This window comes from Spodoptera frugiperda, chromosome 25 (genome assembly GCF_023101765.2).
Source record: "Spodoptera frugiperda isolate SF20-4 chromosome 25, AGI-APGP_CSIRO_Sfru_2.0, whole genome shotgun sequence".
NCBI classification, from domain to species: Eukaryota; Metazoa; Arthropoda; class Insecta; order Lepidoptera; family Noctuidae; genus Spodoptera; species Spodoptera frugiperda.
In genome coordinates, this window is record NC_064236.1 from 19,682,164 (window position 1) to 19,696,522 (window position 14,359).

Below are 14,359 nucleotides of genomic sequence, written 5' to 3' on the forward strand. Positions count from 1 at the left end.
AACTGCTGTTAGGAAAAAAAAAACGACAGCAACTTATTAAACCTAATTGGCTCACATCAATACTAAATTTTACTCGAATAATGTTGATAATACTGCCACCATTTACTAAATATGAAATGTGTTTGTGTTCGTTTGTATGTGTCTGTTAACTAATACGTAATACACATAAGACACCAAGTATACGTTAGTATATGATTTTGTTCTTTTGTCCCAGAAAATCGAAGAAATGGAGTTTTCCATTCGACCCCTATCTACGTCGCCAATTTGTAACGAAAGTAACGACTATAAAATCGATGTAAGTAAAACAGTATTAATGTACAGATCATACACTATTTGCTATTAGTGAGCAGGAAGCGTATATGTAGTGGAAGCGTTTAGTGTGAGACGAAATAGCAACTGCATGACATTGATACGATCAAGCAATGAAAGGAAGCAAATAATTTAGAATCGCGGAGAAACTGAATGAAGGACTGGATCGTACGGAGACATGATTGAGTAATTCGTGGTGAGACACGTTTAGACGCCGGCAGTGCATGCTTCCAGATCAATCATTAGCGGCCATCTTGATTTTACTGTTTGCACACGCATTTGCACTCCTTAGGATGAAATGTGTTATTGTAGTTTAGAAATTAGCTTAGAATTTTTCGATTTTGCATATTGTAGTTATTGTTTTTTGCATCCACTTATATTTTTAAGAGAACACTGTGATATTTTTTATGGGCACACATTTTCTATACCGGGACCATTATCTGATGGTGTTTTAAAAGCACCAATCTATCACACGGCTCCTTTTAACTCAACACAACAAGGAACCGTGTGGAAAAAGTACAGAAAATCTCTATAAAAATAAAGGATTTTCGTTTCAATACGAAAAATATTCCCTGTTAAAAATACGAGTTACGCGCGGTCCAGTTGATTCGCTCGCGTACATTTGGCCCCGATCCGTCCGTATACGTGCAATAAACTTTAACCCAGTCAGTACCGACGTATTTTTAGAATCGTCTGTATGCCCGAATGCCCGAAAGCAAAACCTTGAGGCAGAAAGAAATGAGAGAGATGGATGCGGCATCATAGGCAATATGAATGTGGATATTTATAGGATGTTTGCATGCTTGTTTCTGTTTGATACAAACTTAGTTACAGTTTTGGGTTCGAGTCCCAGGTCAAAGGAAACAAATTGGGATTCGAAAAAAATTCTCAGAAACGTTTTAAAGAACAAAAATGTTGTACGAGTGAAGTTCAAGTCCTTCAACATTCAGTTTTGACGCTCCTTTCGTTGCTGTGATCAGTGTTTGTGTTTGCTTTGCTTGTTTTTTTTTTATTTGTTGCCAATATAATAGTGTGATGTTTTCACCCGTAATTGTCCTCTAGGGGCAATGTCATTATTACCTTGTTGACTTGCAAAAATCACGAACAACAAAAACTAGTAGCACAATTTCAATTTAATTCACCGTTTCGCACACAAAAACGGTAAACAATTGAGTTTTTTTACCCACCGTCTGTCCCAGAGGAAATCCTCTGGTTTATAATTAACTACAGTGTGCAAAACAGTGCAAAAAGATAATAAAAGAACCTTGAGAGGTCAACTGAATACCGCAGACCTTATATACCTATACAAATAGTAATTAGAACCATTAAAACTTTAAGCACTAAACTGTATTAAACAAAGTTCATTTTTCGTAAACTAACTAAAGATAGAATTGCCATTTTCATCCTAAACTGTGCTATCTCATAATCATCATCATCGAAGTTTCAACAGCATCACAAACATCCGTTCTTATTATCATTGCTTGTGTTATTGGCTTATCGTTCACAAACTGCTAAACATAATCCGAGTTCGAACCCCGGTTCATATACTTAGCAGCGAGGACCCAGAAAAGTCTGGAACCTTTTTCAAAATTTTCATCTCTTATCATCCGAATCCCATAAAACATGGGCATCATCAACTCATTAAATTGATGTTGTAAATGTGATCTGCCACGTCTAAACATAAAAACGACTTGTGAAATTTTATATCTGTGCTCATCCATTTCGTTTCGTAGCTCCGCGTCAGCAGCCCCGCGTCTGATTCGCTTACCCTTGACAGGCAGCGCACTCGACGGTCTATACTCCAAGTACTACACATGTTTTCCACTGAAAGGGTTTACGCAACGACTGTTTCAATTCTATCGCTAATAGCACATCGATATATTTATAAAGCGTGTTCTGATTAGTGTTATTGGGTCATTTAACTCATGGATTTCTGTAAAAATTCCATTCGAAATCTGCGCAGCTGTATCTTTTTCATTAAATCATCGTGCATCTGTCAATGTCACATACTGAACTGATAGCCATGCCTTAAAGTCTATGCCTTCTCTTAGAGCACTTGTGTTTGTCTCTCATAATTAAAATACTATTTTAACTCATATCTCTTATAAAGTAGGTACGAGATTTTCATCTCATGTAAAGCTACATACATCACTGCAAGTTGGTACTATGAAGGCAAAGATACACATGTGACACTCACTTCGCTATGAGATGAGTGCAAAGATAGTAGTCTAGGCAACACCCTAATCTTTATACTGCAGTATTTTAATCGAATCGAATCGCACTAACTACCACTCTACTACTAACAAAACTGCTAAGAAAACCATTATGAAAAATAAGAATTTTCTTCCATGCACTGTTATAATTTCTATCGACTGCTAAACGGAATGAAATCAAGGCAAAATCTTTCACAAACGACTAATATAAAATACTAACGTTCACAATAGTTCGCTTATCGCAAGTAACAGTGCTATTAACCTATTTCTCGGCGTCGGCTCTTGGACTAGTGAGTACAAAGTAACGTTTGTATAGTCTAGGAGCCCGGTTGTTCTGTTTATTATTTAAGAGTTTTATAGTGGAAAAACTGAGCGCTTTTAACTACTTCTTGTGGAAACTGAGCGCAGTTTAATTGTGCTGTAAGCAAATACTCGTAGGACTTTTAATTGTGAGATTAAAATTGCGATTATGCCGGTAGCTTTTATGTTATTTTATGCTTATATTTGATAATGTGGGTTAGTTTATAGTTATGGTCTCTAGACACCAAGTCTATTTTCCATGGAACGCTATCTAAATGAGAAAATATTTTAACTAGACATAAAACTAGTCACATTAACGTCCAGTAGTAAGAATCAAAAACTTTACAGACAGAACATTCTAGACTTTCATAAACCAACAAAACTGCTAGTACAAATAACTCATTAAAATCTAAAATCAATATTCTCAAAGAATAACTTTCTTACTTACTTACCTAAAAGTACTTAAAACTTATGAACTAAGTTCCAGTAAGAGTTGTGGACGATCCTCCTTGGTTACCTTTACTCTTAACTAAAGTTTAAAGTTAAACTTCGAGGCGTTAATAACTAGAGTTCAAGCTCCTAACAGTTTCCGATACAAAGTTTGATAACGGCTTTCCTGAAACAGTTTATGTAACCGTCCGACTAAGGTTTCTACTGAAAAGTATTCTGAAAATCAGTTTTGTAAGTTTTCAGCAGACAATATAATAATTCGACTGCACGGTTGGTGCGGTGGCTGGGCAACTGGCTGCCGCGCAACGGGTAGCGGGTTCGATTCCCGCACGGAGCAACTCTTTGTGTGGTCCACAAATTGTTGTTTCGGGTCTGGGTGTCATGTGTATGTGAACTTGTATGTTTGTAACCGCACCGTTTTTTAAAGAAAAAAATAAATAAAAAAAATAAGTCTGCTGAAATTTATAGTTTTGCTGTTTAGTTCATAGAGTGGTAGGTAAAGTGTTGTTCGATTTGCAATTTCTTCGTCAAAAGTGATTATAACTAAAGAAAACAATAGGAATGCTTTAGATAATGCATAAAACAAACGACCAATCACGAATTTATATCAAAAATCCTAAGGTACTATACTTGTTCTATATTCCCAGCGTCGTACAATGAGAGATGAGATTTTCAAAGCGAATTTTATCGTCTGATAGTAGTCACGTTTCCTTTAAGCCCCTAACAGAATTCTTCGGCACGGAGCACAAATCTAGCCGTGACCAGAATAGCGACGGAGGATTCAAAGATGTCTTTAAACCAGGAGTAAGCGGGCCCAGACTTACAGCGGATTAGGGGAAAACAGAGAAAATGGTGCTAGGAATATTTTCATAGATGGAAAATAGATTTTTGTGTTTATACACAAATTCACACATTTGTACACTTCATAGATTTGTCCCTTATTTTTTCGTGTGTGGTATAAGACTTGTCTAGAGGTCAACAAATTTCTTCTTCTTCTACACTTTATCTTTATAAACAGCGATCAGCGATCTTCAACTCTTGCGTGAAGATTATGATACACCCCTATTTTGAGATTCGTAGGTCTAACTATCGCCTATTTCAGGCTTTTGATGATGATGATTATAATGTTAACTAAGTGGCAGTTGGTAGGTACCATCTGTAAAATTAACTACTCGTATATTCTTGATTGGTTTCCTTAATATTAATACTATCTCTACTCATTTCCTAGATGTTTTCAGATCCTTTGTTACCGCGCGGTTTTTAAAGTTTGTTCTAACCGTAAGTAATATATGTTAATTTCCAAATTAAAATATGGTTTAAAATTTTCCCGATATTCTTTCATTGTTATTCCTTTTTTGTATCTTAATTTTTCAAAATATAAAGACTATACGGACCCAAACTTTGGATTCTATACCTATTATTACTGATTGTTCATGTCAAAGTAACTTCGACCTTCAGTTAAATACAAATAAGATTCACAAACCACGAAGCTGAATTAATCGCCATAGTCAGATCTTTCGAGTAAATAACTTACCTTCTATCTTCCATCAAGAGATTCAAATTGGTTAGAACTTTCCAAGGAGGTGGCAGATATTGGATCAAAATGGCCAACGTTGGGGCCAACAGTGGCTTTATTTAATAACAATATCGATCTCCTCTCAATACGACTAGATTGGATTGTGTAACTATATTAGTTCAGGGATCAACCAACTATTGGGTAGAACTCAATTATTGGTGAATATCAAGTGATATTCTAGAGTCTATTGAGAGAAACTAACCTAGAATATTGGTTTCTGAGATGCAAATTGTGTTTGAAACAGCTCTACTATCGTTAGATGTCATGAAGCATGAATGGGCAGTTATTAAGCCAAGTTTTGATATTGAATGTTGGATAATGAAGCGTTGGTTTCTAAGTCAATCAAAACATTATTCAGCTTTTGGTTATAGAGATTCTCGATAATAGTTTTTACAGAGTCACTTCCCATCTTTTTATGGGACAGAAATGCTGTCAAAAATATGCTATTTATATTGTCACACATATCTTGGGTAACACAAACACCTTCGGGGATTAATGCACTACGTTTTTATAAGCCTAGAAATACTTAAAGTTTGTTTAAAATTGAAAATGCTCTTGTAATAAATTAACTTTGAAAAGTAGGATTTCATTTAGGTAGAAAATGTTGGCCGGTGAAGTTTTGAACTCAACTTACACGTTATAGTTTGCGATCCGATTAAAGTATTTAGGTACTCTCGTTTTCTGTTTGCCGTGGTTTTAAACCTGTATTTAGTTGAATTTTCAACTCAAATAAAGTTTTAAAGTTTTAATGGTTGTATTTACTACAAAATAAAGTCTGCGGTATGTTGTACAATGTAATGGATTGTGCTTAAAATGAAAAACTAAGATTTTTGTGGTGGTTATTATATTTATTTATGTTGTGTTAAATTAATCTAAATTTATTTTTAATAACTTAATCTCCAACTGGCTTGTAGAGCGTGGAGATAATAGCAAACCTATCCCATATTGAGAAGGCTCACAGTCTAGTACTGAACGATTTGTGCTCTATCTATCAACATAAGAGGTAATAAGAGGTCTCAGGTTCAATTTTCAAGTAAAACAAAGCACTACTTCAGACTTTTCTTAACACTCTAATCTCAATTCCCAAACCAATTATTTTCCAAAGTACTAAACGATAAGATTCCTTTATGTAAGCACTGGAACTAGGTCGGACCTGAGACGTGACCAATCAATTTCTCGTTACCTAGCCACAACTGGCCAACGATCTACGTTTTCCATCTTATAAATGAAGGATTTAAAAAAGAAATTGTGGTGCACAAGGATTTTCTGCAGTGAACCACACGAAACTGTTTCAATTTAATAGACTTTCAACTATATAACTAAAACATGAAGGTTTAATATCTATTGAAACGTATGCTGTATGTATCCCAAAACCAAACTGCTTTAGGTGGTCATTGATCCCAGATTTTATTTTTCTTTTTTCGTATCAACTGCCTATAATTCAGTAGTTACTCGGCTACGCATGAGGTTTACGATTCAATTTCTGCCTTGAGTGTGAAGTTTTGTACGCTGCATGACAATAGCTTCACTCTCATTCATGTAAAATGTAATTTTTTGTTACTAATCCTTTCTTTCAGGCAATTCTTTCAGGAAATAAGGTAACTAGAGAACATATTTTTGATAAGTAATTGAATTCTAGGGCTAACTATGAACTGAATGTAGATGAGTCTTACATAGTACTTGTATTTAGTACCTAGATGTTCTAAGTATTCTTGGGTATATATGGTTATGTCATGAGTACGAATTTATTTTACAGGATTCACAGGTAAGATTAACCCCTGTTCCATATACTAGACCCATTTCTGATCTCCGTGTTCTTAAAAAAGAAACTCAATGTTAAGATTTTAAAGTCTAATTTTCACTGCTTAAGAAGAGGGTGCGAGTAGAGAACCTATGACCAGGTGCACCTTGATCAAAGCTAATCTCCACATTGCATACTGTTTATACAATCTAAGAACATAAAAAATATTCGTCATCTATGGAGAAATAGCAAAACTTCTCAATAGACCATCTTTTTTCTGTCTTTCTCCCAAACTCGAAAATGGTGGAATGTTATATAATTTTCTTAGATTATCCCGTGTCATATCAGATGTCATCACATCACAATCTATACAACTTCTCTTTCCTTCTATTCTTTCTCTTTCCTTCCTACCACTTTTAAATATAGCTCTCTCACTCACTATATTAATACAAATCTTTTTATATATAAAAATCAATTGCTGCTGTGTAATCACGCTAAAACTTGAGAACGGCTGGACCGATTTGGCAAATTTTGGTCTTGAATAATTTGTGTAAGTCCAGGGCAGGTCTAAAAGGTAGAAAAATAGGTTTGATGCGGTACAAAGTTTGCCGGGTCAGCTACTTATTCATAAATAAACATAGTACATAATATATTTAGAAGAATCCCACTATTTGCTTTGGGATTTAGATAAATCATTTAAAATGATTTTTTTCCTTCGTGAAATGCAATGGACTTTACGACTCAGTTCTAAGTGAATGAATATTAACTGTTAGGGTGTAGACAGACTCGACGACTAGTCACAGCGACAATTGTACTGTTGACGATAGATATGTGACAGTTTCATTATGTCGACGACACAGAACAATTAACGGGCATTAAGAGCATTTTTAATATGTCGTGGTGGCTAGGAGTTTTTAAGAAGCTTTGGAAACGTGAGGCTGCCGGTTCGAAATCTATCAATGGCGAAGTACCAATGTAACATTTTCAGAGTCATATGTACTTTTTGTGATTATTTATACATTACTGACTAACGGTGAAGGAGAAAATTGTGAGGAAACCCGGGCTTATAGTTCCTGATTATGAGTTTGAAATCGCCAACTAGCATTGAATAAGCGTGGTGATTAATGCTCAATCCTTCTCCGTGTGATAAGAGGTCTTTGGTCAGCAGTGGCCACTTATAGACTGTTGATGTGTGATGTATATGCATTTGAGAGTTTTGTACTTCTAAAAGAAACGAAAACAGAATAAAGGATAGTGGTGAGGGTAACTATTGTAGTTTTTTACTCAAAATGTTCCACAAAAACATCTTTATAAGTCTGTTATGTGTAATTTAGATAGGTTACGTTAATTATAAGTTCACACGAAGATAGAATCGCTTCAGAATACATTTAAGACGATTTTTCTACAGCTAAATGCGGACGGCCTTGGGAATATAAGTGGGTGGCAATCATAGGAAGTCGACAGACGCTCTTAAGTGGTTCCGAGTCTGACAGATGGTAAACATGAACGCTTTAATATAATGACAGTTTTTTTGTTTATGCACCAGTGAAAGATATGTTTAGTCTGAGTTGAAGTGTGATCTTGGTAATTCTTACTAATTTAAAAATGTGTTAGTTCGTCTTTCTTTGAACACGTAACGGGATGTTTTAGTCGGATAATAGTTGGAAGGAAACTGGACAGTCAATGTCAAAATCAAAGCATTTATTTCAATAAATCCTAAATTAGGCAGTTTTGAAATGTCAAATTGAATTATTCGTCAGTCTATCTGTCAGGTGCTCGTTCCAAGTGATACAGGCGTTTCTTTTTCTATGATTCAACTAGTATAATAAGATAACACGACAGAATTACCCCACAGAATAAAAAAACGGTAATACAGCAATTAAAATAGTTACGTAGTAGTATTTCTAACATATGCAGTAAATGTATTAGTGTGTACGCTCCGTTAATAGCTCGTGTGAATGGCACAAATATTTTCGTCCTGTCTCTCTGAGCGCCGACTGTGACCTACGATTACGTAGGGCTGTCACGAGTTTTAGTATTATATTCTTGTCATGCGCTATATTAAAAGGAACAACAACTTTTCGTCAGTTATAATATGATGAGTCCCATGTAAATGTCAGTCCTCTTCATTAAAAAAACTTAGTTTTAATCTGATATAATACCAGATTGTTTGCTAGTAATGACAACTTGGACTATCTCTAAGAATAGCTATTATAAATGAACTTTCCTCAATCCAGGAATTGATACGCTGACATCATTCTAGATTTCTATAGTAACGACAATTTTCGAAAACCGAGTTGACCAACTACTCACTTCTTTGCCCGATCTGAGAATCGATCCCGACACTATATAACAAAAATACTCGTAATTAAAGTAACAATAATAGTTTTGACTTTTTCTTAATTACATCAACATGATATATTTGCTCATGTTTCCACGTTGTGGAGTAATTACACATCGTATTATATGAACCCGGGACTTTCCTAACTAGGTTAGCTTCACTCGGGCTGTGTGTTAATCAGATACACTTGTCTCTTGCTCGAGTTTATTTTGCACGTGACACGACTGCATAATATTAGTTTTTAGTTCTATAAACATTCGTATAAAGCTTTTTGCCATAAAACTGTTTGATATAATTCTACTGTCATATGTATTTTTTTATAACTCAGTATCAGTGGTTGGATACGGGCTGATAATGATAATTGTAATACCAACAACCTCCATATATTTTTTTATGTTAATGTCCAATGGCAATATTTGATTAACAATTATGTGAATTAGGATTATACGAAAATAATGTATGTGAAATAGAGACTCATTAGTTCTACTGATAAAATTTAAATGTAAAAAGCAATACCTTATATCGTCATGCCTTTCATCCCCAAAGGGGTAGGCAGAGGTGCACGTTATAGAACAGGGACTTACAATTTACACAAATTTTTCATAATTTATATTGTAAGTCCCATGTAATAGGGGTGAACCTATTGCCATGTACCAGGCACATTTCCAAGCTCCGTGCTACTACTGAGACATTTTCGAAAAACCGAAAAAGGCTAGCATTAGCTTGCCTTGCTTGGCAGTCACATTTACGACCTATCCGCCAACGAGACGATAAAACAATACCAGTATGAAAGTTATATGTATTAAGTAATATAAAAAAGTCATTAAATTTGTAATTTATACGACAAGTATTGAGTAATTAACAAGTACGTTTTACATAAGGATAAGTGTGTTAATTGCTGTATTATCGTATCGACTTTAATTTACATAGGCATTCGACGAGACATAACGCTTATTTTTAGGTTTATTCATTCTGTTGTAATAGAGAGAAAATTAATTTGAAATTTTAATAATGTCTTGTAGTTTGAGTAGTTGCCAGTAGTTTCGAATCAATGGTACAGCGTTCGATGCATCGGTTAGGCAGACAAAAACTAAAAAAAAAATCTGAGTAATATTTATTTGTGTATCTTTTAAGAAGTAAAAGGCGCGATGTTATAGTACATAAAAAATGGTATCAGCCAAATAATTTCCTACAAAACCGTATTTTATAAAATCTCGTTCAGAAAGTTAAAAACATTCAGCCAGGCAGCCCTAAAACGCTCGCAGCACCATCTTGCGTGAGTCACCAACAGAAATACACGATAAGCGCGTCTGTATGATTGACTGCATTTTACTTTTATTTTGTCAAGTACGGTATTCAAATCAAATGCCTTGAGACTGTCCAGCCCTAACTCGTTAACTTCCCGAAGGGTTGAGTGTGTGATTCGTATAAGTACATTAGACCCTTCTTGACGTCTTACTAATTTTATTTAAATGCAAGTGTTAGTTCTTAGTACTTACGAAATAGGGTTTAAGAATCTATAGTTTGATATGGTTTGTAAGGATGCGTTTGATACAATTATGAGACCCAAATGCCCTCTATCTCTTATTACTATTTCACTCAAAAAATATATTTGATTGTAGTAAGAACCACCCTTGAATTCAACCCTTGAATGAAAGGTACAGATACATTTAGGTATCCATTAGGTATAGTTGTACCTAGTTTCAATTGTCTTTCCACTGAGCAGTTTTCGAAACTCAAAGAGAACCAAATAGTTCTTACTTTAGCTGAACCGGCACACAAAACCGAAAACCTAACAAAACTGACGTGAAATAACGCTTGCGTTGTTTCGTTGTATGAGTACCTAAAGTTACCGGAGGCCCAATTAATAATACCCCATTCCCAATCTTTCTAATTCCTTGATTCCCCCAACAACCCATAAATTGTCACCACTTCTAACGCCTCTGGTGTTTCGGGTGTCCATGGGATTGCTTACCATCAGGTGATCCGTCCGCTCGTTTACCGGGCTACACCAAAAAACCCCTAGCTTTATTTAGCTAGTCCAATCAACGAGGGAGTCACGCTTGAAAGATCACACTGGGACATTAATTAAAAAATAAACATTGCTACTTGTAGTTTATCAGATACACGCTATTTTTATTCACAGTGTATGACTCAACTACCGATATTATCAGTGTGTAAACTGCTTCACATCAAGGTATACATTACCAGTATAAAATGACCGTGGAATATGTGAGAAAGGGTCATACAATGCGGGGTCACGATTAACTGGTTATTTAGCTCGATGTGTGACCCTGTGTACTTAACATTAGCTGTGTATGACTCATGCTAGTAACTAAAAGGGGTAGGCAGAGGTAGATAGTAACTAGTTGAATTATAATATAGAGGTAACACGAATTCAGTCATTGTTTAACAGTGGTTTAACATACTATGATAGAAGTTTAATTAGATTAATTTTAATTGTTTTTTTTTTTGTTATTGTTGTAGGTACAACGTTTCATGGGCTTTGATTTTGAAAAGGGTGTTTGTTTGGCCCCTTTAAAAAAATATTAGCTGGTGAAAACATATATATTTTATTTATTTTTTTTTCATTGTTAAATGGGCCGACGTTTGGCCGCTATCTCACCTGATGGTAAGTGATGATAATAATAATTATGATTTTTTATGCAATAACGGTGGAATGTATTAGACGGCTGCATTCCACCGTTTTTTTTTTTTTTGTTTTCTTCAAACAAACATTAAGTAAATAAAAACTTCGCATCGATCCGCCACAAAATAAGTGAAAAGGACTACAAATTTGACATAAGCTCACAAATAATAAAATCACTAAAAAAAGATACATAAACCAAATTGGCTTAGCCTTAGCTAAAATTTAAACCGAAATCATAACTTTACTCCAATGCATTACATAAAGCAATTAGCCAATTAGAGAAACACTTCTAGCTTAATAAACTATCAATTCAGTGTCAAATTACTTCCACTAGGTCTGAACTGACCCTAATAGGACTTAAGTCTAGTGTTGCCTGTCCAATCAGTTGTGTACTAGCTTTAGTTCCCGTCAGCTGTGGGGATTATCCACTACGAATTATTCGCCTGACCACCTCCATAATAGCATTAGTTCGAAACAGTTTAGCGAGCAGTTTAGCTTGCAAAAACCTTGAATTCAATCGATCTGTCGTTTTGACGTCATGGGGAAGGAAAAGAAATGGAAGTTGCTATGTCGATGTATCTACTGCGAAGTAACTTATGATTTTTATACTTAAAATTTGAATGTGAAATGGTTTTTGGTAAGGAAAAGATAGTTGCAATCAAAACACAACATGACGCCTTCGAATCTCCGAAGGTGTAAGTAAAGATACACAATTATGAAAAAACCTTTATAAATTACGTTATTTTCATAAACAGAAGTTGTAACTAGGTACGCATAAGAGCAGGATTAATGTGGTGTGTAGTTACTCCAAAAATAATTCTCACTTGAGTGATCGAGTGTATAAAGGTGTGGATTGAAAGACGATGTAGTGACAAGGATTGAATAGGGAATGTTACGATAGTTTGGACATGTAAAAAGGATGGATGAAAGCAGATTTACGAAAGAAATATACAAGGCGGATATGAATGGGACCGTCGGTAGCTAGCTGGGCATGAATTGACCAGAGTGATGATATATTAAAGAATGGTCAAAATAAAAGTATCTTTAACCGACGAGCATGCATGACTGATGACTGTTAATAAAGCGAAAGGGGTATCTGAGAATCGTAGCAATTGGCGTCTTTGCCTACCCCCATAGGAGACAGGCGTGAGGTTCTGTATGTATGTGTGTATGTAAGTTGTGTCCTACTAATCTCTACACAACTAATTCATTACAAAGTGCCATCTATTACAGAGTGCCAATAAACTACGTACCGAGATAAAAACGTGCCTGTCGCCATTTTGTGGCTTCCTAATCTATACTAATAAAAATATATTAGTTTGTCCGTTGTGCGCGTGCCAACTGTGCTAAAATACTTTACTATTACGACCCTACTTTTGTTTATTAAAACCAAGGGTGGATTTAATACAATTGAGTTAATTTCTTTAATGAGGTAACCTATTAATCGTAATTAAAGGGGAAAAGTTGAGGAAATTTCCTTTTGGTTTTGGAAACAATACGTTTTGTTAAGAAAGAGGTTTTTGTTTAGAGATTAATTTTGTTCTGTAACTTTTCAATTGTAATTCTAAATTATACATTAATAGAAGTGCTCCGTTTTTAAGTAAGTGAGTGACAGATTGTTAGACAAGACACAGCCGAAACTACTTTATTTAGAAAATTGAAACTTCGCATATACATTCTATTCTAAGAGAGGATTTCAATACCCAAGGATACGTTAGAAACAGTTGTCGCCTTTTCATCACCAATTTCTACGTATCGAAGTAGCTAAAACTTGTCAAGTATAAATGATTGACCGTGCAATTATTAAGATGTTGTTAAAAGACATAAGGTAGATTCAAGGATCATAGCATGACATCAAAGATGTAATAAACCTATTACTGTCCGTCGCATAAAGTGGTTTAAATCATTATGATTTGCTATTACAATCATACTTAATGTCGAAAAGTGGGCGCATGATAAGTATCTACACATGCATTTATGTATAACTAGCTACTTTCGCGCGGTTTCACCCGCTCTGCTTGGCTCCTATTGATCATAACCTGATGTTTTATAGCCTATAACCTTCCTCGATAAATGCGCTATCCAACACAAAAAGAATTATTCGAATCGGATCAGTAGTTCTGATGCTTAGCGCGTTCAAACAAACAAACAAACAAACTCAGACTTCAAACTTCAGCTTTATAATATTAGTAAGTATGGATGAAACAGCCACTGTTCTGCTGAGCACCGCCAGAATAAAAGCGCTGAGTTACCACAAACATGATCTACACTAATGCCTGTACTAACAATGCTCAGTAAAATTATCATCAATTACCGCACTAGCACAAATCGGTTTCTAAACTCATGACCTCTTTTAAAGTCCGTCGGTTAAACGACCAGTGAAATCGTTTTTCAGTTATAAAAAATATAATAACCAGTTTTTGTCCACTGAAGTACTACAATTGGTTACACTGTGGACTTCTTTATTCTGCCACGCTATAAGCACAGTGCGCCGAATTTCATTGGCGCGTGGAAAAATAACTGGAGCAAATTTTTGTTTGGCTGTCAGTTTGTTTTATTGAGTTCGTTCAACGGGAGAATTTGTATTAAAAGAATTATCAATCGAACATTCAATTTACGAAATGTTAAATTAAATAATGTATAACGTATCTACGTAAAAGGAGAAATGTGAGAGATATTTGCACCTAAATCTCGTTAGTTAGCTGAAGATGGCATGTTAGTAATGTTACGTAGTTATGCTGCAAATCAATTGGTAATTGAGTGCAAACCAGTCCATTAG

At 35.1% G+C, this 14,359-nt stretch overlaps 1 protein-coding gene across 4 annotated transcripts in view; it reads left to right on the forward strand.

Moving 5' to 3' along the window:
- LOC118282230 (Krueppel-like factor luna) overlaps positions 1–14,359 on the forward strand; it is a 137,426-nt gene that overhangs the window by 99,682 nt on the left and 23,385 nt on the right. For 2 of the 4 annotated variants that reach the window (XM_035603205.2, XM_035603215.2), the window contains one exon: positions 215–295. The exons of the other annotated variants lie outside the window; for them this stretch is intronic. In XM_035603205.2, coding sequence (XP_035459098.2) covers positions 215–295 — 81 coding nt within the window. The remainder of the gene's footprint in view (positions 1–214; positions 296–14,359) is intronic. 4 annotated transcript variants of the gene reach the window in all.